At 45.5% G+C, this 27470-nt stretch overlaps 1 protein-coding gene across 1 annotated transcript in view; it reads right to left on the reverse strand.

Annotated features, from left to right (window-relative positions):
* Positions 1-15693: 15693 nt before the first annotated feature.
* The window catches only part of PLD1 (phospholipase D1), a 183561-nt gene continuing 171784 nt past the window's right edge, over positions 15694-27470 (reverse strand). Inside the window, exons 24-26 of the mRNA XM_015415255.1 lie at positions 22853-23006; positions 16721-16835; positions 15694-15991 (exon numbers count right to left, since the gene is read on the reverse strand). Of these exons, the coding sequence (XP_015270741.1) occupies positions 15767-15991; positions 16721-16835; positions 22853-23006 (494 nt within the window). The 3' untranslated portion in view covers positions 15694-15766. The remainder of the gene's footprint in view (positions 15992-16720; positions 16836-22852; positions 23007-27470) is intronic.

Below are 27470 nucleotides of genomic sequence, written 5' to 3' on the forward strand. Positions count from 1 at the left end.
CCTAGGAGGTAAAGAGAAGCTATCTGGAATCAACCCTGTATAAAAAGGTCATGATTGTCCATTGAAAGCCCTGCTGAAATCTCCTCTAGTTGCTGAGGCGCGTGCACAAGAGGTATGTAAAACACCCCCTGAAACAATCCACTTTTTGTTTCCATCTTCTGATTCCAATCAGTAAATACTTGCATAAAACCCAGCTGCCATATTAAAATTTTTAAAATCTATTTCTTTCGATGTTTAGCCAGAACAGTTTTTGCAGACAAACACAGAGCTTATCTTCTCATCAGAGTTCCACTTGGCTTGTGTGTTTTTTGACCCTCCATCTCCCCCCATGAAAGAACTTCTGGGCCAGACCAGAGCTCCAGGGTACCCACCACCAGATGAAAGTTTCTTCCCCTTGTTTAAACTTTTCGATCAAGGCACAGTAGCCACATACCACTAGGCAGCTCCTAAAGCTGATGAAATGCATAAAGCTTCATCTGGCGAGATTTCCCAGTAGGGACTGATGGTTACAGAAAGCCCATTAGCTGTGTGGTTGACCGGCATGCTAACCACTCTAGCGGTTTCCTCGAGGGGCAGAGTAATCTCTAGATAACAGGTATCTGGGAAAGCATGATAACGCTATCATTTTGCCATTTCAGTCCCCTTTTTTCTTCAAATGGTGTTTTTTAATTATTCAAAACTGGTTCACCAAAGAATGGAATGTCTTGTCACCACAACCTCGTCGCAACTGTCACCCACCACAAAACAGCATATCTCTTGATTTTTAAAACATACGTACACAAACATTCTCTTTTATGTGCATTTTTTCTTTCAAATAAAGCTGCCCCCAAATTAATTTACATACCCCAGGAACAGCTTTAATGAGAACGCGTGCTGTAATCATTCCCAGATAAATATTCCCTGTGATCCATCAAAACGGTGGAACCAATTTTGTACCCGTCACTTTTGATTTTTCCAATAAAAAATGAGTATTCTACTCCAGCACCGCTGGGAATTGGGCGCACAGGACCCAAAACTCTGTCTGCATCAGCGTCTTTAGAGGGATGGTACACAACACACAAAGAGCTGACACAAGCTGTAGAGAAATGAATAGATTGTGGCATAGTGTGTGTGTTGTGTGTGCGTGTGTGTGAGAGAGAGATGAATGTACGTACGTGTGGGGATTGTTGATGGGATGTGGTAGTGCCTGTGTGGAAAGGAGGATTTACAAAGTGAGACCTGGAAATGGGGGGATAAAAGATTAAAATATTTACAGAGGTAAATGGACTGTTTTTGATAATTCCAGGACAAGGCAGAGCCAAGCTAAGAAGAAATCAAGGAGACATGAGTAGTTGTGGCTTATAGTATGAAATTCCCTGCCGTGACAGGAAGTCCACATTTTGAACTGTTACCTAAAAAAATTAGGCAAGGATTTTTAATGTTGGCTATTAAAACTCTATCTCCCTCTCCTGAAGAAGTGAGGGAACCTTTGGCAACTAGTGATCCCTGGATTGGTGACCTCTGCTGGGTCTTTAATGACACATTGTTATATTGGCCTGCCTCTAAACTAATTACATTTGTGGTACGGTGGGTGGTGGAGGTTCACGTTCCAGCCCTTTGTACATGCACAAAATCTTTCACTTATCATATTCTACTGAGCCACATAAACAAACTGAGCACCTCAGAGTTCTGTTTACACAACTTGGTTTCCTGGAATAACAACCTCTGAAGCTACACCAACACTTATCTATATGTTCAGAGGATGAAGGAGAGAAAATGCAATCCCCTGGAAGATCTGTGGTTCTTGACTGGTTCAAATCAGAATGAGTTCCCAAAGAATGCAGTAGTTAGGTTACGTTAGCTGGTCTCTAAAGTACATTAGAAAAATGCAGCGACCTGTGAAATTGTGTGAGATAGGGTTGAAAGGAGATGTGGCTTGAACACTCTCAAATACCTCACTTATGTGGACTTTTAGAATTAACAAGATAAAAACTCCAGGATAAGAGCTGTGGAACAATCACATGCAATTCTTGGCTGAATAAACCCACAACCAAGATCCAAAGTTTCGGTAGCCATGTTTGGTCCCATGTATGCATGCACCTTGACCTGAATGGTGCAAGCTAGCCAATTCTTGTCAGATCTTGGAAGCTAAGCTGGGCCGGCCTTGGTCAGTATTTGGATGGTAGGCTATGAAGGAAGTCCAGGATCACTATGCAGGAACAAGCAATGGCAAGCCACCTCTGAACGTTGATTGCCTTGGGCTGTGGTCACACGGCAAGCGTACTGCAATTTGTTCCCACTGTAGATTTGATCGGGGATATTTTTAGCAGGTTCAGATGATCACACATCCCTTGCCCAACAGCTTGCATTGCACGGCGATGCTCCAGGCACCATCCAGACAGCCTAAGTGGTGGCGTGGCACAATTTTAAAAAATTATTATTTGCGCATGCACATATGTGCATATGTGAGTGTGCATGTGTGCATGTGCGCATGTGCACATATGTGCATAATGGTGAAAGCCGGGGGGGGGGGGAACTACCAGAAGAAGGATGTACAGATGACCTAATTGCAATCCTTGCGAGAGATAGCTGTCCAGATCGGCAAAATTGCAGATTCAAAGCGCAAATACCCGGAAAGTACTTGATTTCCCAGTATCGGAAAACTCGCTAGGGAACTGGGAGGATTGCGCGAGTGAACCCACTTCAGTGTGGGAGATGGATGAGGGTGTCTGATCAGCAAATTTTAAATGCGAGAGGGAACAGCAGTGAAACCCAATCAAAATGATCGTGTGACCACAACCTTGGAAGCCCTATCAGTTTGCTGTTGAAAAAGGCAATGTCTGGTGTACAAAGTAGAAGAGAAGAAGACCCTGAAGGGGGCAGCAAGACAATTCAATAGGATAGTGAGGTCAGCACCTTCTCTCCTTTTTAGTGTCAGTCAGGGGTCATTTGGGGGGGGGACGCGGGGGGACGCCATCCCCCCGGGTGAGGTGCTGGAGGGCGGGGCCTGGAGCTCCCTGCTGGTGCCCGCTGGAGGTCGCCGCCGGCTGTGGGGAGGACACACTTCCGGTGATGTCAGGGGGTGTGGCATATGCTAATGAGTTATGCTAATGAGTCCCCCTAGCTCTTTTTCTACGAAATGACCCCTGGGTCCTTGTCTGACTTCTTAGGGCAAGTTCTTCCTTCTTCTTGGAAGTTCCACATTTAGACTCCCCCTCTCTCTAAGCTAGAGATGCAGTTAGGACCCTATCTCTGCCTCTCCGCTTTACTATCACGTATGTTAGTTCCTAAATAAACTTTATCTATCATCAGGTTGTGCACCATTACTGTGTTAATTACTCTGCCACCATTTGCCATGAGTCGGCTGTGACTTGACAGCCCTTTCTAGCACCATGCATGATCTCAGCCAAACAAACCTCCCACCCCCTGCAACTTCACTCATCCACATGTTCTCTATTGAGTCTTTTGGAAACCACATGTTAAAATTATCTTAGCCGATCTGTTGCAATTGTGCCGGGTGCTAGGCCCTGGAGCCAGTGCTTGCACCACCTACAAATTAAAAGGTACATTGTTAAGGGGGGCAGGAATCTGATGTTTTTGCATTGAGACTTACTCCTGTGACTTTTGACAGCATAATTCATTGCCTATTAGTGACTGCTGAGCTTTCTGGATCCAGATCGCTTTGTGCTCGTGTGTTCCAGTATTTCTACATCTTGTTTATTTTTCTCCTCCATCCCTCCCACTTGCATCCGTTTAAAAACTTGTTTTTGAAACGTTAAAACTACTAGAAGAAATGCTTTGCCAACACAGCATTCCTGTTACAAGACATTTGCATTGCCAGCTTAAAGGAAAAGCAGCCAAACTGTCCCACTCAGGGACAAATTCATGCAAAGAAGGAGCAAATGTTTGAGTTTGAAAAGTAACGCATATAACAATACAATCCTGCGGGGGGGGGGGGGGAGTGCCAGTGCCAGGGCCGGCTCACTCACTAGGCGAACTAGGCGATCGCCTAGAGTGGGACGGCCCTTAGGGGCACCAAACTCTACCCGGCCCCATACTCTGGGAGTTTCTTGATTATTTGTGCTTTTCATTCTTCCTAAAATGCATTTATTTTTGAAAATTGGTGGGCGCAGGGGGGGGGCAGAGGGGATCCTCGCCTAGGGTACAAAATAAGCTGTAGCTGGCCCTGGGTAGTGCTCAGGGAGCCAAGTGACCTTTGCATCAGTGTACTTTCACACATGCTGAATAGTGCAGTTTCAATCCACTTCAGCAACCATTTCCAAGTGGGTTTTGCCATTTCACACAGTAAAATCCAGTTGCGAAGTGCATTGAAAGCGCATTATTTAGTGTGTATGAAAGCACCTTCTGTCCGAGATACACCAGAGTAAGGACCAGTTAGAAGAAGAAAAAGAAGAAGAGGATGAGGAAGAGGAGGAGGAGGAGGAGATTGGATTTATTTATGTACCGCCCTTTACTTGGAGTCTCAGAGCAGCTTACCACCTCCTTTCCCTTCCTGTTGTGTATGAAATGGAATGTATAAATGTATAGAGCTTGAGTCTAACAAAGATATTGTAAACTGACCTATCAGAACAAAGGAAGTTCTGGAGGGAAGCAAAGTGATTGGTCTTTATGTACTGTATTTGATTGGACCTTAGCTGACATGTAGGCGTGGCTTGCCAAGCCCGGACTGTTTAAAAAGGAGCCGGTTGCTCCATAGTTTGTCTCGTTCTGGTTCTTCTGACTTTGTGTTCAATAAAGCTGTTATCACTGTTCACCTGCTGCCTCGAGTCTTGTATATAACACTTCCCCTTCCCACAACAGACACCCTGTGAGGCAGGTGGGGCTGAGAGAGATCTCTGGAGAACTGCCCTTGAGAGAGCAGCTCTGAGAGAACTTGTGACTGACCCAAGGTCACACCAGCATCTGAATGTGGAGGAGCAGGGAATCAAACCCAGTTCTCCCAGATTAGAGTCTGTGCTCCTACCCACTATACCAACTGCGCTCTTAACCACTACACTAAACTAAAATCTCCAGGTATTTCCAGCTCAGAGCGAGCAACCCAGTGCTGTGCTGACTACCAGTTTTCTTCAACGTGATTCTTCCTGCCCTGCCATAAACTCCCATCTTGAGGGATCTGTTAGGTAGAAAGGAGAAGTATAGCTTGGAAACATTTGAAAATATATTTTCCCAGAGAATCATGGGAAGTATAATTCCATGAGAGGCCTTTCCCCTCCCTCAAAGAACTACATTTCAGTGTAGCTGAAGGGTCAGGTGAGAAGTGGAAAGACCTGGATTCATATTCTCACTCTGTTATGAAGCTCAGAGACCTTGGGCCAGTGGCTCTGTCTCACTCAATGCTATCTCACAGGGTAACTGTGAGAATAAAATGGAAGAGAAGACAACCATATATGAGCTGTATGAAGGAAAGCTGAGGTAAAAGATCTAACAGAGTGAGCCCTTGGGTGGGAGAAGGAAAACTAGGAGAATGAAGCACACAGTGAAAACACACTGGAGCCTCTTTCCAAGATAAAGATTGCTTCGGCATGTTAAAAATAAATTGTTGTGAAGAACTGAGCCTAGTTCTCCTTTCTTGGCAGTTGACTCCAACATCCTCATGCAGTTAAAAGAAGAAACAGCTGTTGAAACCTTCTGGTACTGACTGGGCAAATGTTGACATCTTTGTGGCATTTGTTTCCCTACGCTAGTTGGCAGTCTATCTCCAGCCGTGTTGTCTGCGATGGGATCTGAGTGGAACTGACTGTGCTGTAGTTATCTTAGCGGCCACAATCATGTAAATCAGCATGAAGTGAGAGTGTGGTTAATTGGGAGACAGAAGTCATGGCAGCCGAGGATTAAGGGTTGTCAATCAGTTTTTGTTTCCTTGTCCCCTCCTCAGGGAGTTTGGGTCTGGGTTTGTGGAAGAAGCAAGCTGCTTTCCCAGCAAGCACTGGGCATGGACCGTTGTTTGTTGCTCTTTACCTTTTTCAGATTCCCAAAACTGAAAAGCGTAAAGTGTAACAAATCCCCCCTAAAATGCAAAACAGCTTTGAATATGCCACTGACGATTTTCACTATCTTTTTCCTTCTTGCTACACACAAGGGCCATTTTGGCACTTATTTTGTAGCTATGGTATGTGCAAATCTGTATGTATGTATGTGCCATCAAGTCACAACCAACTTATGACGACCTCAGCAAGGGGCTTTCAAGGCAAGTAAGAAGCAGAGATGGTTTGCCATTGCCTTTCTCTGCAGAGTGTTTTATGGTGGTCTCCTATCCAAGAACTGGCACTGCTTAGCTTGTGAGATCTGATGAAATTGGGCTATAACATGTAGCCTTCCTCCCTATGTGCAACTGTATAACCGAAGAAATCTGGTTTTCAGGCAGCAAATAACATGGCTGGAAAACACACATTGGCCCCATTCACACGGAGGATTTGCCACGCTAAAGGCACGAATGGTAGGCGGATTTTCAGTGCGCAATCACACCGCAACATTCTGGGAAGCGTACCGCACCCATAGCCAACCCGTGGCATCCTGCCGAAGACGCGCAGTAAAAAAATACCTCAGAAAGTGCAGTAGTATCCGGAAAACGGGCGGCAGGGGCGAGCGTCTGATTGCGTGAGCGCTAGTATCCCGTGGCTTTCGGCGCCCGTCCGAGTCCCGTCACAAACCAGATGGTTTCCCTAAGCACATGCGCACGAATACTAAACTGGAAACAGTGCTGCTCCATGGAACTGCCCATGCGCACAAACATGGAACGCTTGCCACGCGGCTTCTTTGCCAGCTCCAGCATCGCTGTCTGATCGCGAGCTTCCTGCCACAGCGCGAATACTCGGGAGACCATGTGATCGAGCTAATGCGCTTTATTTTGCCCCGGGGCAAACAGCCACGCCTCACCCCCGCATTATCTGGCCCGTGTGACCGGGGCCTTTGCCTGTTTCACACAACATGGCAGCTGTGCATATCAACTAGATCACTTGTGGCACGCTCTTCTGGCACGCAATACAAAAGCATGAGAAATGTTGTGCCTGAAAAGGACTTGTAACTCTCTCAAATGTATCCTTCTTTTTAAGTTTTTTAAGAGAGTTTGAAACTTTCAAGAGAATTTAGAAATAAATAGGGCATGGTTTCCTGTCCTGAAAAACACAAAATGTCTCCTGTCCTGAAAAACACAAAATCTTACAATAGCACTACAGATAAGATTAGAATTTCAACAGCCAATCCATATGCAAAAGAACCTCTTCAGGAAAGCTCTTCCATTACCATGTCACAGCCTGGGGAACTCCTACAAGATAATGACTCAGCCCTACCCCACCTTTCTGAGCAGATATAAATTACCTGCCTACCATTTTTCTTCTCACCCTGACACAGAGAGTACTCCATCTTTCTGTGTTACACCTCTGAGGATGCCAGTCACAGGTACTGGCAAAACGTCAGGTCCTACAATGCCAAAACCATGGCCATACAGCCCGGAAAATCTACAACAACGAAAGAACTCTGGCCGTGAAAGCCTTCGACGACTTACCCTTCTTTTACTTAAAAATTAGAAGTGTTGTGTCATTTTCAGTCCTGATTGAGCCATTTCTGTGTTTTCTTTGTAAACCAAATTGCAACAGCACTGTGTTACGTCAACTTCCTCAAGTGTCTTGGGCGCAACAACTCAAAGGTGGGAAGTTAATGACTTTTGTGGGCCCAGCTAAATCATCTTCTCCTTCCCTCTCTCCATGAAGAGACCATCTATTAGCTGCAAGTAACAGCAGCTAGATGTTTACAAGGCATATTGCATTGTTGGAAGTGAGGAACCAGATAATGCCTTGGCAACAAGCCTTTGAACAACTGCAGAATTACATCAGCTAATAAAGACTATCTTTGCTCCTGTGGTTTTGTGAAGTATTTATCCTCCTCAGGTATGTGATGAGCAGATAAAGAGAGGTCACCTGGTTCTCTGTGGTAAGAATTGCTTCCCTTTGACCAGATAAGAAGCTTTACATGAGCTGGATCTTTTTTCAGTGGGTGGGGGTGGGGGGGGGAGGAGAGAAATGACATAATGATAATAACATAATATCTTGACTTGCTGGACCACATCAAAATCCATGTTCTTGAGTATTCTGTCACACTCAGAGACCAGAAAGCTCAGAAGCTGTCCTGGTCTCAACCGGGAGCTCCCAGACCCCCGAGGGAGTAGCAGGAGATGCAAAGCCAAGGCGCAGCTTGAGGGCGGGCCCGTGCTGCTCCAAGCTCCACGGCATGGAAATGTGAGCTGGCTCACACTAACTCAGCTTAGAGGGAACACTGGTCATATGTAGCCCCCCTTTGGGGTGGTTTTGCTTCCAAGCCCACTGAGTCTGGACAGCAGGCAGCAAGGTCTGGCTATGTGCCCTTCTGTTTCTGTCCCAATCCCTGACACCTGTGTTATCTATGACCTCGAATGGTGCAAAACTACAAATACAAGATGAAGTGCTATGGTGAAATCTCTTCCTTACACAACCATGACTTCATACCACAAATGCCTTCTACATCGCCTTCAAGAGCAGAGGATAGGGTCATCCCCAAGCTTCATCGCAATTAGCAGCCAAAGAAAGAATTTGAAAATGCTAATTTCCTGAGAACCGCTAAGGTAATCTAAATGACTTATGGTACGTTACAGATACACACATTATCCAAGCAGGTTATCACTTAAGAGGCTGCCATGCAAGAATTTGTAGAAGATTCAAGCAGGCCTCCGATTCACCAACTTGTGCAGGTGATTTCTGTCCATTCCCCTAACTGACAGCACAAAATTGCAAAGTTACAACTAACTGGGAAGCTGGAGGATTGTTAGTGTTTCCTATTTATTGGCTTGATGTGAAATCCTGGACGATTCAATACCTAATTAAATTGCTTAAGAGATAGCCCATAAGGTCCTTAAACTGAAGAGGCAGGTGACAATTACGCTTTATGTGCAATGCTCTTTTAAAAATGTTCTGCTCTGTTTAAGCTGAAGAATATAAACACAACCTCCATCTAACTCTCCTAGGCAGTGGCTGCAGGCCTTGAATTAGTCCACTTAGATCAACATACAAGAAAATAGAGCAAAGTTTGAATCGAGTGGCACCTTTTAAGACCAACAAAGTTTAATTTTAATTAATTCTGGGTATTAGCTTTCGTCTGCTTTCTGAAGAAGTGTGCCTGCACACGAAAGCTTATACCCGGAATTAAACTTTGCTGGTCTTAAAGGTGCCCCACTGGACCCAGACTTTGTTCTGTTGCTGCGGACCAACAGGGCTACCCCACCTGAATCTACATACAAGAAAAGAGTTTGGAAAGCATCCTTTGTTGGCAGAGGAGTTGCAAAACCACCAGATAGGTCTCTGAGTAACACCAGTAAGCTAGGACTATGACCTAGTAGCTCTGTCTCAGCACTGGAGCCTCCTTTAGCTATTATTTCTGGCACCCAGGCCTCTCTGCTTCCTAGCATGACCACCTATGCCCCAGCCAGCCATCATGGGATGGGGAAACAGGATCCATACTGCTTATAAAACAAGGTGTTTGAATAAACAGAAGAACTTATTAAATTGTTTAACGATAAACTGGGACTTTAAGGCTTGTTGCAAAGATAACTTTGTGCACATAGCTTTCCCTTTTAAACATTGTGACACTGGCACTTTGGAATACACGTATATGAAGAGAAGAAGAGCCCTCCTGGATCAGACCAGTGGTCTCTCTCATCCAGCATCCTGTTTCAAACAGTGGCCAACCAGTTCCTCTAGATGGCCAACAACAGGCTACAGAGGCCGATAGGGTCACCTGGTTTTACCTGGCTGCTGACGGGGTGGTGGTGGTGTCCTTCTCTTTGTCCAGGATATCTTTGGCATGCGCGCAAAGCACGCACGCCATGATGACATTACCGGAAGTGACGTCATCGTGCAGGGCATGTTGCGGCGGACGCTATATCATTTAAGGAAATCTCTATGGTAACCAGAGTTTTTTCTTGAATGACAGAGCCTCCCTCTGCATTGTGCCCTGCACGATGTCATCTCTGGGTGATGTCATTGCACCAGGCTCCTTGGTGTGAACAGGGCACTTGGGAGGGGCGGGGTTCCCTCTCTGGTTGGATTGAGGCCGGCAGATCGGGGCCTCAAAACGGGGAAACCCCCCCCCCCTGTTGGGGGACTGCCAACCCTAGAGGCCCAGGCCTTCCCCTGATGATGCCTCCTGTCACTGGTATTCAGAAGTTTACTGTCTCTGAATGTGGAGGTTTCCTTTGGTCACCAGGGCTTGTAGCTGCTGAGAGACCGATGTTCCATGAATCTGTCTGTGCAAATGTTAAGTGCCGCCAAGTCGCTTCTGACGTACGGAGACCCCTGTGCATGAATGACCCCCGGGACGTCCTATCATTAACAGCCACGCTCAGACCTCACCAACGGAGGGCTGTGGCTTCCTTGACGGAGTCATGTTGGGTCTTCCTCCTTTCCTGCTGCCTTCAACTCTTCTCACGATGATTGTCTTCTCCAGTGACTCTTTGTCTTCCCACAATGTGACCAAAGTACAACAGCTTCAGCTTGGTCATTTTAGCTTCTAGGCTTGACTTGATCTAGAACCCACTTGGTCATCTTTTTTGGCAGTCCATCATGTCCATAAAAACTCTCCTCCGACACCACATTTTTAATAAATCAACTTTCTTTCTGTCAGCTTTTCTCATTGTCCATTTTTCACACCCATGAATCTGCCTAATCCCCTTTTAAACCTGTCCATGGCCTGAGCCACCACTACATCCTCTGGCAGCAAATTCCACATTCTAATAACATAAAGACAGGGCTATTTTTGGGCAGGACGCACAGGAACGGAGTTCCGGGTGGCTCCTCAGTTGGCCACGCCCAGCAGGAACTCATTAGCATAATAGGCCACACCCAACAGCAGACACTCATTAGGATTGGCTACATTAGGGGTGTGTGGCCTAACATGCAAATACATTCCTGCTACAAAAAAAGCCCTGGGTTTTGACAACAAAGTAAACAGAATAAGAAGCAAAAGGTGGGTGTGGTTGGATGACCACACTTCTGGTAACATGTGGGGTGTGGCCTAATATGCGAATGAGCTGTGCTGTCAGGGGTGTGGCCTAATATGCTAATGTGTTTCTGCTGTTGGGTGTGGCCTATTATGCTAATAAGTTCCTGTTGGGCTTTTTCTACAAAAAAAGCCCTGCATAAAGATCTTTACACATGTGTGTCCTCAGATTAACTGGAGTGGTCAGGCATTTGATCTTTCTACAGCGATTATCATGATGGTGCCAGAATTGCTGCCCCCCAGCTCTCCTCGACAAGATGGGAGAAGGGGTACTGAAGGGTTGATGTGGAACCTCCAAAGCTGATCCCTCACACTCAGTGTGAAGTCAAAACACTGGTGGACTAGTCCGGTCTTGGCTGTATTCTCTTTTAAACGTAGTCACACACCTGGGAATACTGAGTCATAATGTTTCATCAAGATTGTAGGCCCCAAGGTTACAATCAGGCCTCCTCCTTACCGTACTATGACAGATCCATTCACTTGGTTTATTATCTATCTTTCTTTCCTTTCCTTTTATGCCTTTGGAAGCTCATTGATTCACAGATCTTATGCAGCAGAGGATACTTGCTTCTTATTTGTTCGATGCAAGGGCTAAGAGGACCAAGACAGATTTTGCAGTTGCTAGAGTAAACTTAGGATCCTTATTAATACTGAGCAAAAGAGCCAGGGTTTCCAGAGTGTAGGGGGATGGTTGCTTGATTAAAGGCTTAATATAGTGATCCCTTATATTCACAAAGAACCTGTATTCAAGAGGGGCATGGAAGGATGTATCTATCCTATTAAGGCCGCAAGGGCAGATTCTATCAGAACAGGACCTATTAAAAAATCTCCCCTGTAAAACTATTGTTGGAATAATATTCCATCTTGCAAATAAAAAAGCTCTACAGTAACACAGGATGGTAAGATAGTGCATATAGGGGGATAAAGACCTTAGGAAAGAAAGACCAAAAGATAGGGGTGAGCAAACCTTGTGGGCTCTCAGGATCAGACTACTATAATTGATTTCTAGAACATGAGGAATTTCACATTACCCCGTTTCACCTGGTTTCAAGCCGGTAATGATCTGTTTTAAAGTGAACCGGTACAGGGCTGCCATTTCACACAGGGCTTTCCCCTTCCGGTAAAGAGCTGGATCTGAAGCGGTTTGCCATTTCAGACTGCACCGCTTTTTCCCGCTTTTCCCCCGCCGTTTTTCGCCCGTGCGGGCGATCTCCGGCTTTTTTTTTTTAAACGTTCACTTTAGAGCGCTATAGCGCTATAGCAGTATAAGAAAACACTCCATGCATTCCAATGGGATTGATATAATGCTTTTCCGTTATAGCGCTATAACGCTATAAAGCGAATGTTAAAAAACAACAACCGGAGATCGCCCGCGTGGGCGAAAAACAGCGGGAAAAAAGCGTATTGGAACCGGGAGAGGGAACTGAAGACTACTTGGAAGCAGTTGACAGGTAAAACGCTTCAGTCCCGATTCCTAAATGGGACAGAAGCGTTTGTGTATGAAATGGCAAATATATTCCGGAAGGGAACCGGTTCTCAAACGGGTTCTGTCTGAAATGACAGACCAGAAACCGTTTGGGAATCGTTCCTCTTCCAGAATATATCGCCTGTCTGAAATTCCTCCATGTTTTTTGAGCAGAGAAAATGCTTTGCATTTGTCCATCTCAAAATTATCATTAATCAATACTCCAACTATCATCAGTTTCTCATCCAGGGTTTTCATCCAAGTCGATTTATGGGTATCTCAATTTAGAGTGGCTTTGGCACAGAGCTCAATTTAAAGGCATAAAGCCATGCCCTGGCTTGCAAGGATATCTGTCCAAATTCTTCAACACTGACCTGATTTGAAAATCTTACATACCATTTTTGGTCTTTAGGTACATATTCATGAATGTCCTCAAAGTTTTGCCATCCCAGTTGATTAATTCAGTGTGGCATCCCAAGATTGGCTTCCAGTGGGATTATGGTTTTAATTCAAAACTAGATACAATTGTTAATTGCACTGGGAAAGGTGGGGGGGGATTTTTTGAAAGAAAATCAAAATCGAAAACACAGTAATTTGTTAGGATTGTTGCAGGAGTTGTGGAAACTATCTCAATTTGGCAAAAAAGGTAAGAGTCTTCCCAGCCCCCATACCCCTAGGTGTCTGCTCCCTTCTCAGATACGCTTTCCTGCTGCTGAGCAGAACTGTCCACAAGGCATACGGACTGAGAATGGTTCCAGACATTACACAGCAACACACCCAAATCTTCTTTACTGTGTATACAGGGAGTCACTGCCAATCTCATCTCCCTGGCAAACTTATCGGAATACTACCAACACTGGCAAACTCAAGAGGCCAAACTACATGTTACTTTATGGATCCATAATGAATGGTTTCATTTATTTTTTTTAAAAAAATACATCAGGGTAGGGGAAGGCTGATTTCCGGTTTAGAATCACAGTGCTGGGCAAGAGAAGTAAAGGAAGCCATGGGGTTGAACTCAAGCGTGGCATTACTTGAAGGCAGGAGCCCAAAAGCTTTCCTGACTTCAAAAATTATAGTCTTCTGCCACCAAACTGCATTAAAATACAATCCTAAGGACACTTTCCTGGGAGTAAGCCCCATTGCACAGGCCTGAGTAGGGTTCTGAGTAGGCTTGCTCTCTAAATATACTTCCTCATAGAAGAAGAAGAAGAAGAAGAAGAAGAAGAGATTGGATTTATACCCGGCCCTTCACTACCCAAAGGTGTCTCAGAGCGGCTTACAAACTCCTTTCCCTTCCCCTCCCCACAACAGACATCCTGTGAGGTAGGTGGGGCTGAGAGAGCTCTTGACAGAAACTGCTGTTTTTTCAAGAACAGTTGTGCCAGAACTATGGCTTGCCCAAGGTCATCCAGCCAGGTGCAAGTGGAGGAGTGGGGAATCAAACCCGGTTCTCCCAGATTAGAGTCCGCGCACTTAACCACTACACCAAACTGGCTCTCATACTGGAATAACCAGTGTTGAATTTACTTCTCTACACCCTTTCACATTAAGTATGGTCCTTTCCGCATTTGCCTGCCACTCTGGATTTTCTCAGTGTTCAAGGTGAAGCAATTTAAGTCCACAGCAAAACAGCATCCAAATAACCTGGGGCCACAGCGGGCTGAAACTGGGCTGACCACTGAAGGGAGGTGATGTAATGCAGAATGGGGAAAAAATCTGGAATAAAAAGAAAGTTGAACTCAATTTTAGCACAGAATGGGGGGGGGGGGCTGGATTAAAAAGAAGGTTGAATTTGATTTTAGTGCAGAATTGCTTGGAGGACACCACGGTGAACATGGATTGAAAGGAGAGTGCGGAAAGGGGCTATAACATGTTTCACTGCTGTCAAATGCTTACAAGTTCATTGGAAAGGTAAAACATCTGATTTTCCCCCCACTAGTAAAAGACACCAAAAAACCATATCATGCCATCTTGTATCCTCATTGGCAGTGGACACTCTAGGCATAAGAAAGCAAAGACTCTCTGGTGCTGCTTCTTCCCCAACAGAGAGGACAAAATTCACTGGTCCCACTTCCTGGATTGAGCATCCTGGCAATCCAGTGCAGAAAACACTAAGAGGGACATCCATCAATGCCGAGGCTCCCAATGCTATCTTTAAAAGGTTTTCGACACATATTGTTGCGATGGACCACGTGCAGCACTCCAAGACAAGGATTATTTCTTGCTCTAAATATAGCTAAGGAAAAAGCTCTGTGCAAACTTTTACGACCTGTGCTCAACAGCTAGTGATCATAGTCATGGCCGAAAGTGGCATTGTGCAGCGTCTCTCAACAGTTGTTACGCACATTTACAAAAAAAAGTGGTTGAAGAAAATCTATCTAGAGTACCCCTAGGACCAACGATTTAGCCAACATAAGCAGCCGACCACCCACCATAGACAGATCGTCACAACTACAGTACATGCATGTTTGCAGCGCATGGCTAATAGTCATACAGATAAGTGTTCAGTGCATTCTTCTTAAACCAGACGCACAGACACGGATTCATGTTGTCCTGAATTAGAGGTAAATCATATTGGCAATGGCCTTAGTCATCTTGTGGCGGCAATGGGTTAACAAACACTATCCCGTGCAAAAGATGGATGCGTGTGTGTAAAATGCTGTCAAGTTGCAGCTGACTTATGGCTGACCCTGTAGGGTTTTTCAAGGCAAGAGACATATAGAGGTGGTCTGCCATTGCCTGCCTCTGCATAGCAACCCTGGACTTCCTTGGTGGCCTCCCATCCAAGTAATAACCAGGGCCTACCCTGCTTAACTTCCAAGATCTGATGAGATCGGGATAGCCTAGCCCATCCAGGTCGGGGCCAAAAGATGGATCGTAGAGGCAAATGCCTTATCACAGTTGTTCGTGGAAAAGTGATTCTGAGTCATGTCTGAAACAACCAGCCATGCAAAGTTAAGCATGCGTGGAATATATGAAGTATGTTGCAATATGATGTGTGGTCTTCTGTAGAATTGGCTTGTATTTTCACACACACCCATCTAAGATGCGTTGAAGAGGACCTTCTTTTATCACTTAGCAGAACCTGTCAGTCATTGGTTGTCAGTTTTTTCTCTCCTCAATGCAGTCTTCTTTTGTCGGAAACTGTCCCATCAAAAGGCACTTTTGGAGAGGTGGAAATATTTTTTTCCACCTTATGGCAGAAAAGATGCCTGCAACCAACAGTCCATTCAATATTTCTCTCTAAATGGGTTCTGATCGATCCAGTTTTGCTTAAGTCCATGTCTCCATGGGCACCATGGATTCCTTCGTTCCAACAGAGGGAAGCAAATTCTCTTCATCCAAGAAACGAAAGGGGAACTGAACTAGAAATCCGTGGATCTTTTTGAGTTCTTCAGTTGCCTTCATAGGGTTCTCACAGGCAAGCTTCGGTTTTGTGATGAATTCCCGTAGGTGGGTTAAGTTGTTCACTTGGTCACTGGGAAGGACTCGAAAAACCTAATTCAAGAAATGGTGGATGAAAAAAAACATATGAGGACAGAAGTTTTCCCAAAAGTTAACTAAATGAAAGACTCGAACTGGTTTAAAAGTCAGTTTCTCTCCCCAGGAAGTGATAGTTGACATAGGCTACAGAATCTTTAACAAGATTCTTCCCACCACACAAAACTACAATTCCCAGCATTCTTTAGCAGAAGACATGTCAAAGTTTAAATGTTTCCATGGAAGATACATCATAAGCCCGTTTCCCCTTTACTCTTCAGAGAGAAAACTGAGCTGTGAATCTTTTTAGACAAAAATGAAAATTACCAAACTCTGCAAAGGGTAAGAGTGGACATGTATGGACCACAAATTCTTCAGGCCCACAAACCCCCGAGGATTGTGAATCTCTCTCTGGTGGCCAAAAGACCTTATGGAAATTTGTAAAACAGCCATCTTCCCTTCAATCTCTCACTTACGGAGAAAGATTGTTCTCTACATGCCTTGCTAGGAAAAGGGGGCTAATAGGGCTGGCAGTGTTCAGGCGGGGTCTAGAGATTTCCCAGAATTCCAACTCATCTCCAGACTATAGAGATCAGTTCTCCTGGGGAAAAAAAGGCTGCTTTGAAGAATAAGCCCTAAGGCATTATACCTTGCCGAGGTCCCTCCCCTCCCCAAACCTTGCCCTCCCCAGGCTATACCCCCAAATCTCCAGGAATTTCCCCAAACAGAGTTGGGGCGACAGTTCACCTTATCAAAAATCGTGGCATTGCGTGCAGCAGTTGCAACCCACACTTCCTTGAAGAATTTGTCACAAACGGGGTCCTGGAGGTCACTGGGATCTGTTGCGCTTCCCAGGACAACTCTGAGAAAGGGGGAAAGAGAAAGAAAAATGAGAGGAAAATATCTATTGGAGATCTTGCAGAATAATTCTCAGGAATGCGAAAAACAAATCCGAGCATCGGGAAGACGTTCCAAAGTTTTTTTCCCCTCTCTGTCTACAGAATCCAACTAAAGGTTGAGATTAATTACCAGCCCAAGGCTTGGCCACTCCATTTCAGTGCATCATTTTCTCCAATAAAATGTCATGAATTCATTACTTCTGTGAGGCTGTCTGAGGGGCACATACTTCCCAGAGACAGCAGTAACAAGTAGGGAGGGGGGGATTTAATTTATTTCGTTGCAGGAGCTACACTCTAGCTTATCTGGTCAGTTTGATAGCAGCTGCACTTTCAGAGGGATGGCTAATTATATGTCATACTCTCCGGCTGTGCTGGCATTAATTTAAGGGATATTTTTAAAAGGAAAAAAAGTGTTTGAACAAGAAGATATGCTGTTATTACAAAGAATTTTAAAACTAACAAAGATGAGTTTTTAATTTTAATTTTTTTCTTTGCGAAAGTTTTGCAAAGTTCACATTGAAGATAGTAGGAACTAGATCATAAATTTGCCCTGACTTGGATGGCCCAGGCTAGCCTCATCTTGTCAGATGTCAGAAGCTAAGCAGGCTCAGCCCTGGTCAGTATTTGGATGGGAGACCACTGAGGAAGTCCAGAGTTCCTCCACAGAGGCAGGCAATGGCAAAAACGACCTCTGAATGTCTCTTTCCTTGAAAAACCCTACGGGGGGGGCACCATAAGTTGGCTGCAACTTTACGGCACTTTCCACCACCAGACCATAAACTCAGATTTATCATTTTTGATTCAGGGTCAGTGTTGTTTGCAAAATGAGGTGCAGTTGCAGCCTCTCTAGATGGACACAAAGAAATTCTCAGGGGCGTGGCAGAGAAGGGAAGTCGAAAAAAGTCCCAGTGCTAGACTGGCGAACGGGGCACCAGACTCTGTGACACATCACCATGCTAAATTTAGAGCAACAGCTATGATGATTTTGACATCCTGTATAAGACTCTTTTCAGGGCCTAAACAGACATGATGATGAGGGACCCATGATCGGATGCTTCCACCATCCTGAAATAGTCATCCCTCCAGAGAGGATATTGTGTGTGTGTGTTAAGTGTCGCCATGTCACTTTCAACCGTATGATTTAATGGCCTCCAAAATGTCCTCTTGCTAACAGCCTTGCTCAGGTCTTGCAAACTGAGGGCCCTTGTGGCTTCTTTTATTGAGTCAATCCATTTCAAGTCGGGTCTTCCTGTTTTCCTGCTGCCCTCATCCCAGCATTACTTTCCTTTCCATTGAGGATTGAGCTGACATTATGTGTACTGAAACTAGGGATGGGCACAGACCAGGACAGCCTGGTTCAGTTTGGAGCTCACGAGCTGGACGGTCCCGAACTGAGCCCCAAACCGAACCTCCAAGCAAAAAACTCTCCCAAAATGAACTGGTTCAGATGGCATCAGGCCTTGCCACCAGCACACCCACATCACCCAGAAGTGACACGAGCACATCAGACAGTGCACTTGCAATACTTCTGGGCAGGGGTCATTTTGTAGAAAAAGAGGTGTAGGAGCTCATTAGCATAACTCATTAGCATAACTTATTTGCATATGCCACACACCCTGGTATCACCGGAAGTGTGTCAGAAGGCAACACCCACTGCTCAGGCTCCACTGGACTGTTTTGGATTGCTAGCTATGGGGGGGGGGACATGCAGATCCTTGTGCTCCTCGTGGCCCAGGGCTGTTGGGAGCAAGGGGCGGGGCTTGTTGCATGTGCCCACCCCCTAGACTCTTTACTGCCGGAGCTCTGCTCCTGTGTGCTCCTGGAGGAAATGACCCCTGCTTCTGGGTGATGTGGGTGTTCTGGGGGGGGCAACACCACCCAAAAGTGAGGCAAGCGCGTTGAGGAGCTGAACCCAGAACCAAGCAGAAACTCAGTGAGTGTTTGGGGGAAGGTACCGTTTATGAACATAGGTTTGCAGGCCTGAAGCAGACCAAGTCTGGCCCAGACTTTGGCTCAGGTTCAGGTCTGTGCCCATCCCTAATTGAAACCAACAATCGTTGAGTGAGAGGGCATACAAGCATAATGGCCCAGCTACCTACCCACATGCAACTGCTGGCCTAGAAGCATGGAGTCTAGACATGCACAATGTGTATGAAAGCAGACTCTATTCCCATGTTTAGGAATGTTTGAAAAAGCAGCATTCTCGATCAAGGGAATGGAATTTACCATTTACACACTTTGTATTCATGAAGAACCCATACTTATGAGCTTAGGCTCACTCTCCCTCTCTGCATACATTGACTTCAGCACATGTAACATCATCTGTAGAGGGCCTGTGTAGGGCCCAAATTCAGATCAGAGTTGTGGTAAGGAGGCAGAAGGGGTTTAATCCTTCCACTATCACATGGTTTCACCAACTGCAACTGCCCCCTACCAAAGTGCTCTTATTAGCCTTGGCAAGCGAAAAAAGACAGGCCGTTTCTCACTGCCTGTCTTTTTCCCTTAAGGGGATAATAACAACAGGTCACTTTCAATCAATGAAGGTATGTGGAGGCCGAATGGGTTAATACCATTCTCCCCTAGTAAGACAGCTCTAAATCCAAATAGGAGCTCCATACCATTGGAAGTCTCCTTTAAACAGTACTTGAAATACTAACCTCATCTGCTTGGCTCACAGATACACAGTTTAATAAGCTAAAAATTTCCTGAAGTAGAGCACAGGTTCAGACCCCTGTTCTGTACATTTCACACATGAAGTCCCATACAACATTTCACACATGATTTTTTTTGTCAAAGGGTGGGGGGGGGGGGGAGTCCATGCAACACCATTAATTGTGAATGTGGTGTGTGGGTCTATTTTGCCAAACAAATGGACATGTAAACACGGCAGCAGGTCAGGGCCTTTCCTGGTGCCTGCCAAGTGCTTTTAGAAAGTGGGCAGGAGTAGGTGGGGCTTTTGTACAGCAGGGCTTTTGATTGGCTGTGCAGATTATAAGGCATCCTATTAAACAGAGTTTCTTTCTGAAATGTTCAAGAGGTGCTATTAGCGTTATACGTAACCTCTCTCCCTCACATGTTGTAGTTGGCTCCTGTGGCAGCCGTTTTGTGATTGTGCCCACCACCCTGTGCCAGAATTCAAAAAATGCCCATAGGCTCAAAAAGGTTGTTGACCTTTCAGTAGGTGATGCGAAAGACCTCTCCCTGAGACTCTGGCGAGCCACTGCCAGTCTGAGTAAACCCTACTGACCGTGATGGACGGCTCTGATTCAGAATAAGAAAGCTTCATGTGTGTTTATAGTAGATTTTTTTACAGACACATGGTTTTTCTCACAATCTTGTAGGGGGGGAAAATATCATATATGAAGCGGTCCAGAAATACTGCTTCCAATTCCCACAGAAGTGCCCCCAGCACTTGATAAATTCAGAGAGTGAATTCTCTGCCTGATTGCCACCATTTTCTCTGCAAAATATTCTGCCAGCCTTAACTGTCCCCCTCCTTCCTCTCTTCTTTCAGTTTTTTAAAAAAGCATCCAGATGGAACAGAGGGAAAGGGGTTTTTTTTCCCCTTCCATGAGAAAATAGCTGCACTCTGGAGCAGATGGATTCTCTGACTGAACAAATCCCCATTGAAACAAAAGACAACACCACCTCCGATCGATGAAAGAAGGTGGCAGTTAAGAGCTCCCAGCAAAGTGGCGTTTGTTCTGTTCCTACTGCAAAAGGAGGTCAACCCAATATATATATATAAAGTTTAAAAGAAAGGGGGGGGGAACCTCTTTACAAAAGCAGCACTTGTGGATTAAATCTAGGCTATAGAACTGCCATGCAGCATCATATTGCAGATGAGTTTGTCTCTTAATTTTGTACTCTTTCCCACATGGACTTTTGCACTAGGATATTGGAAAAGGATTTTTGGTGTTATAAAATAATTTCATACAAAGTGATTTGTAGAATTTTTGGGGGGGAATATTGCTTTAAAATCATTTCTACACAGTTATTTTCGGAACCTCCAGATGGGGCCTGCTGATCTCCCGGAATGACAGCCGATCTCCAGACGACAGAGATCAGTCCCCCTGGAGGAAATGGCTGCTTTGCAGGGTGGACTCTGTGACATGATGCCCTGCTGAGGGCCCTCCCCTCCTCAAACCCCGCCCTCCACAGGCTCCACCCCCAAATCCCCTGGAATTCCTCATCTTGGAGTTGACAGCCCTACCTGGGTCTCCCCAGTCCTGGGCCAGCATTATTAATCACTACCTCACACTGCGATGCCCTCGATGGATATGGATGTGAAAAAGCCAAACAAGGTCTTTCCAGATAGGCTGTTGCCAAAAGAATCTTGCTGCATGCACATCACGCTGTCTTATGGGGGCTTCCACAATTTATTTGCAATATTTATATCCTGCTTTTCCATCAGAGAGCATCAAAGCAGATCACAACATAGAGGTGGAGGCCTTCCCCATATTTTGCCACCTAGCACTGGTATATATATATATATATATATAAAATGAACAAAAATATATAAAATTAAATCATAAGACAGCTATTTGTTGTAATTTAATGCCCTATAGTAACAGAAGGAGAAGGCCCAGTTCAGACAGGACTAAAATATGACATGTTTTCACAGATCATTTGGAAAAACCAGAGAGGGTGGTCCAAGGCCCTCTTGTGCATCCCATTTAATTGAGAGATGGAAAGAAGATCCATACAAGGTCCTTAGAAGTTGATCTAAGAGGTCCAGCAGGTTAGACACAGGAGGCCTTTAAGATAACGTGGCACCCAGACCTCCATGTTGCACTGGAATTGGTACAATATTACAGGTGTGTAATATAATGGTTAAAGTAAAGGTTCCCTTGCTCGAAAGCCAGTTGAATCCGACTCTAGGGTTGCGGTGCTCATCTCCGTTTCAAAGCCGAAGAGCCAGCGCTGTCCAAAGACGTTTCCGTGGTCATGTGGCCGGCATGACTAAACACCAAGGCGCACGGAACGCTGTTGCCTTCCCACCGAAGTGGTACCTATAATATAATGGACCTGGATGCAAAAATCCAGAGAATATATTTCCCCATGGATAAAAAGGGGAAGGACCCAGTACATTCTTAAACTAATTGTAAATCGCAGGTGATAATAAATGATTAGTGAGGTGTAGTGAGCTGGAAGTCGACTGGGAAGATCTGTGTTCAGAATCCTGCTTGGTTCTCAATCTCACTTGCACGGTCTTGGAAAGATACAGGCCCGCTTAGTCTACCCTACCCCATAGCACTCTCATGAAGGTAAAACAGGATGAGTGCTCCTTGGATGGAGGGTGGGGACCCAAATGTGATAGTTCAATAGTCAGAGAGATCAGTTCAATGCCCGGAGGCCTCTTATCCAGCCTGTGAGCAACTCGTGTGAGGGAGGGAAGGCAGGAGGCTGCTAGGGGGCAAGTGGGCACATGCAGTGAGGTTTGTGCTGTTGAAGTTGTCAAGAGATAGAAAGGAAATTGTAGGCGGGAGGAATATGAGGCTGAGGTAAAATAGTGGTGGTGGGGGGGAATGACAGGGAAGGTGGAGAAAGGGCAGGGGAGAAAGGAGGATGAGGGCCAGTGCGTGGGTTGGGAGGCAACTGGGCTGTCTTGTGTGTGCCACTCTGAGGGGAAAGATGGCCTGGCCTCAGAAGTAAGTGGAGGAGCAAAGGGAAAAAGGGCAGCCGATGTCGTCGCCACACCTCCGAGCAGCTGCGGAGCTGGGAAGGCAGCGTGAATGTCGGGGGGCGGGCCAGTTTATATCTCCAGTACCTGGCATTACATTTTATGACACACATCGCCCGACCTGACAAAGTAACATTTATGTCAGATCCAGCCATCATAACAAATGAGTTTGACACCTCTGCTTTAAGGCATTTCACTGCATGTTCATTGGAGTATCTTAGTTCTAATCCTGTCCCCTCAAAGGTTGAGTGCACCACACTAGTGTCCTTTGAACAAAGCCATTTTCACCCGTGGTACCTGAAGCACTGCAGGCGGAGAGACTGAGCAAATCTTCCAGCTTTGTAGTCCTGCCCATCCATCATGGAGGGAACCGTGTTAGTATCCTGTACAATGATGGCCATTTCGCTGTCTCGTTTCCCCAGCATGCTGCGGTCATTGATGTTAGCAGAGCCTATTAAAGAGAAGGAGAGACACAGAAATGTTGTAAATGGTCTGGATCAGTCAGCCCTTCACGATGGCTCAAAGGACCACGGTGATTCAGGCATGAACCCGACTGCCCTGCACTATAGTTCTACAGATGACAGTTAATGAGGGGTGATCTTGGCTTAGAAGAAACATCCCAAAAGGTGTCACAGGAATAAATTAATCTAACACTGTGAAATGTGCATAAATTTGCTTAATTTCTATGCTTTATTCTAATGACATTGCTGGGGTATTTTGTCTTCAATTAATTTTTAAAAAACCCACTTAAATTCCCATCTTGTGGGCTGAGAGTAGAATAGGCACTAGGGAAGGAAGTGAAGGAATTGTGAAGGGCCTTGTGGGGGGAAATAACTGTAGGGGCACAGAGACGTAGGTGCAACAGTCAAAAGGTCAAAAGGAATAGGCAAGACTCGCAAAGGAATTATGCTGAATGTGAAAATTCATCTACTGGAAGACCCCTCCAAATGTCATCTGATTTGTAATAGGTGAGCAAGAAACTGCCAGTACATTTGTAGTCTGTTTTTTTCCTCTCAACACTATGGACTAGAGATCTGACCTTTTATGTTTTTGATTTCCAAGGAGAGTGATCTTTTCAGGATCTTGAGTATTTTACTGGGTCCTACAACTACTGGTATGATTGTAACCATTCACATTACAAGGTGACACGTAAAGGGAAAGCAGTCACTTGCAAAGACATCCACATGAAATAATTTATTGTGTTATTCCTGATTCCCCTTGACAGTGGGGACAGATATTGGTTTAAATCTATTTGTTGTTTTTTTAGTGGTTTCATTACAGATTTGAAGTGGAACATGTCATATCAATATATTTAATTCTCAGTGTGGCCAAATCTGTGGATACTTAAATTGGGAGATTGGAGCCATGAACAAAAAAGGCAGATCTTTCTACAAACACAAAAAAATGCCCCAGGTTTGCAAAAAAATCTGAAATCTAAACAATTTAACAATTTTTTTGGAAGGGAGGTTAACTCCCCTAAAAATAACAGAACCAGCACCTGTAGCTTTAGGAAATGAACACCTCAGTGGGTGTTGCTAGGCCATCACACAATACTCCCAAGCCTTCAAGCTTTGGCTTCTGCCAGTGAAAGGCAAGATAGGAGGGCAAGGTCCTTTCCAGAGCAGCTTTGGCCTTTGAGAGAGGATTAATCATGGCCAGGCCCAGCAGCAACCACTGGGCAACTTGCTACCAAGCGACTTGCATGACTCAGCAAGACCAGGCTGCTTGCTACTGTTCAACAGGAACCACCCCCCAAATGGCCATTGTGGTATAGTGGTTAGTGTTTCAGACTAGGATCTGGGAAACCCATGTTTGAATCCCCATTCTATGGCAGAAGCTCACTGGGTGACCTTGGTTCAGTTGCATATGCTCAGCCTATCCTAGGGTTGCCAGCCTCCAGGTAGGGCCTGGAGATCTAGAATCACAACTGAACTCCAGACAACATAGATCTGTTCATCTGGATAAAATGACTGTATTGGAGGATGGATTCTATGGCATCATAGCCCAATGAGGTCACTCTGCTCCCCAAATCCGCTTTCCCCAGACTCTACATCCAAATATCCAGGAATTTCCCGATCTGGAGTTGGCAACCCTTACCCAACTCACAGAGTTGTTGTGAGGATAAAATGGAGGACAAGAGGATGATAGAAGCTGCTTTGGGCCCCCAGAAAGGCAGGATATAAATGAAGTAAATAAATAATTAAAAATAGTTGAAGACCAGGAACAGATAAAAAGTAGGTTTGTGTCTGGATGGGAAGGAGAGGAGGAAGAGGAAAATGGGAGAGGCTATGGGGGCTTTCAGGAAAGGAAAAATGGTGATGAAGAGGAAAATGAGATGCCCCCCGTAAGTCCTTGTGGTCCCTCACTTGTTATAACTTAATCCTGGAACTGCCAGAGTGCTGTCCACAGGTGGCAAGCAACAAAAAGTTGGAACCCTCATGTGAGTCTCCAAACAGCCTCTGAAATTGTGAGAGATGTAGCTCCAAGCTTCTGCTTGGATGGATTGTGCTTGGGTGGACCCCAGCTTTCAGGATGCCTGGATGTGACGCCAACCATGACCTTTCTTTACAAATAGGTTCCTGGTCCTTGTGACTGCAAAGACAACTAAAAATATGAAGGTGCTACAAAATAGTTCCTAGTGCAAGAGAGCAAAGAGAACCAGAGGCCTCAATAAGTGTGCTAGAAACAGTGGTTTGGACTCTTTCAGGGGCAATCTGATTTGATTAAAAGATGGCCAAAGCAATCTTCTGTACTATTTGGTTGTATTGCCTCTCCCCCTCATTCCTATGCCGGTTCCTTTCCTTCCTTGTTTAGCTTTGCCTTGTACAACAGACAGAAATGGATCCTCCGTGGCCTTTGGTCTCCCTCACACCTTCCCTCCATCCTTCCTTACCCTGAGAGCTACAAAAATCTGCAAAATGGGTTTAACCGTTGATAAGGGTGGGATGTGGTGGACAGCAAACCTTCCATCATTAAAAATAAAACTATTGTCTGCCTCCAGCCCGAAGTGACAAACTTCCCCTTTGCTAGCAGGTGGTCAAGAGCAGGCCGCATTACCTCAGCTGATTTGAGAAAACTCTGGAGCTGATCGATATTAATGCCTTGTGAACGTTATCCATTTCTTTCTCATTAGGGGAACAACTGAAGCTGGTAAAGGCTGACAGTTGTTAAGATGAAGATTTGTTAAGACAGCCTTTCTGTCAAAGTCACCTCCTAATACAGAGAGTCAAAAATCCATAAAAACAGCCAATATCGCAGTGGAGAGAACGGAGGGGGGGGGAATACCTCATGCTTCATAACCTTTAGCACATGAGAGAAGGTGACACAATTCATAACCCCCAATTTTTTGGGGGGTGGGGGATAGAACTTAATATATCTGTTTCTCCAAACTGCTCCCTCAGAATGCTGGAATGGCACAGAAGGCTCTTAATAAGTTAAGGCCTGCTATGCTTAACGTTTTGGCAGTTAAGCTGGTGAAATATTATGTACTCTGTGTGTGTGTGTGAGAGAGAGAGAGAGGGAGGGAGGGAGGGAGGGGACTGGAGGTGCTTCTGTGATTTGTGTACCTCTGCGGCTGTCTTTATAACTGTTGGAACCAGTGTTCCCTCTAAACTGAGTCAGTGTGAGCCAGCTCACAGTTTTGTAGCCTCCGGCTCACACATTTTTGTCTTAGTTCAGGAAGGATGGCTCCAGAAGAGCAAACTAATTAGTGCAGCAGCCAAATCACTTGCTAACAACTTTAATGCCAGCAGCTCACCAAGTAGAATTTTCGCTCACAGCTCACAGGGAGCCTTGGTTGGAACCCATGTGATCCTTTCCATGACTGTTCTTGGGCAGAAGCATCCGTCCTATTTCAGCAATGCTGCCAGGGCCTACAACTGTGATCCCCAAGGGCACCATGGTCCCCATCAATGTCAAGGGCAAAACCATCTGGGTTTTTTCTGAAGGCGGGGCTGTTTGTTTGTCACATAGACTCTTGGGTTATATGTCGCTTGGAGTGGGCTTCCTTCTTCCCCTTCACTGCGGCTCAGGGCTAATGTCTGCACCTGCATTTTTCTGAACAGCGTTATCTTCAGTCCTGATCTTCTCCTCATGATGAGGATAGAGGTGGAGGGGGTGGTACCAAAACCCCAATAAACAGGCCTTTTATGAAACTCGGGAGGGCTCAAGACATTGTGGAAACAATCCTAGGAAAGTGTACTTGGAAGCAATGTTCCCTCTAATTCCCCCCCCCCCCACTGAGCGAAGTAGTTCACATCCTGAGCAGAATATAACTGCTGTAATCTTAAAATGGGCCATGGCCAGTGCAAGACCCTGCCCGGCTCCAGACGGCTGCTGAGCAGTGCTGTGTTAATAAGCGCCCACTAACACCCACATTGTTAAATCCCATTTTATTTAATGGGGCTACTCCCTGTAAAGAGTTCTAATCAGAGGTAGATTCGGGGGGGATCGCGGGGGATCGCAGTTCCCCCGGGTGAGGTGTGGGGGGGCGGGGCACATGACGAAGCCCCGCCCCCTGCTTCCGGCCGCCCCGCTTCCGGCCCTCATTCAGCCAGGAGGAGGCAAGAGAAGAGGGAGGGTAGTTGCTTCCTCCCTGATACCGCAGTCCTTGCAGGTCCACCGACAGGCCCCAGATGGATTTTGGGGGTGGAGCCTGAGTGGTGGGTTTAGATTCAGAGGAATTAACTGTGTTAGTCTGTTGCTGCAAAATAGTCCAAGAGTTCAAATAGCACCTTTAAGACTAACAAATAGCACCTTTAAGACTAACCTTTAAGATGAAGACTGAGTGGTGGGTGTGGCCTGATGACACACTTCCGGTGATGTCAGGAGGTGTGGCCTTATGACACACTTCCGGTAATGTCAGGGGGTGTGGCATATGCTAATGAGTTATGCTAATGAGTTCCCCTAGCTCTTT

The sequence above is a fragment of the Gekko japonicus genome, unplaced genomic scaffold, assembly GCF_001447785.1.
Source record: "Gekko japonicus isolate JY-2015 unplaced genomic scaffold, Gekko_japonicus_V1.1 scaffold320, whole genome shotgun sequence".
Taxonomy (NCBI): domain Eukaryota; kingdom Metazoa; phylum Chordata; class Lepidosauria; order Squamata; family Gekkonidae; genus Gekko; species Gekko japonicus.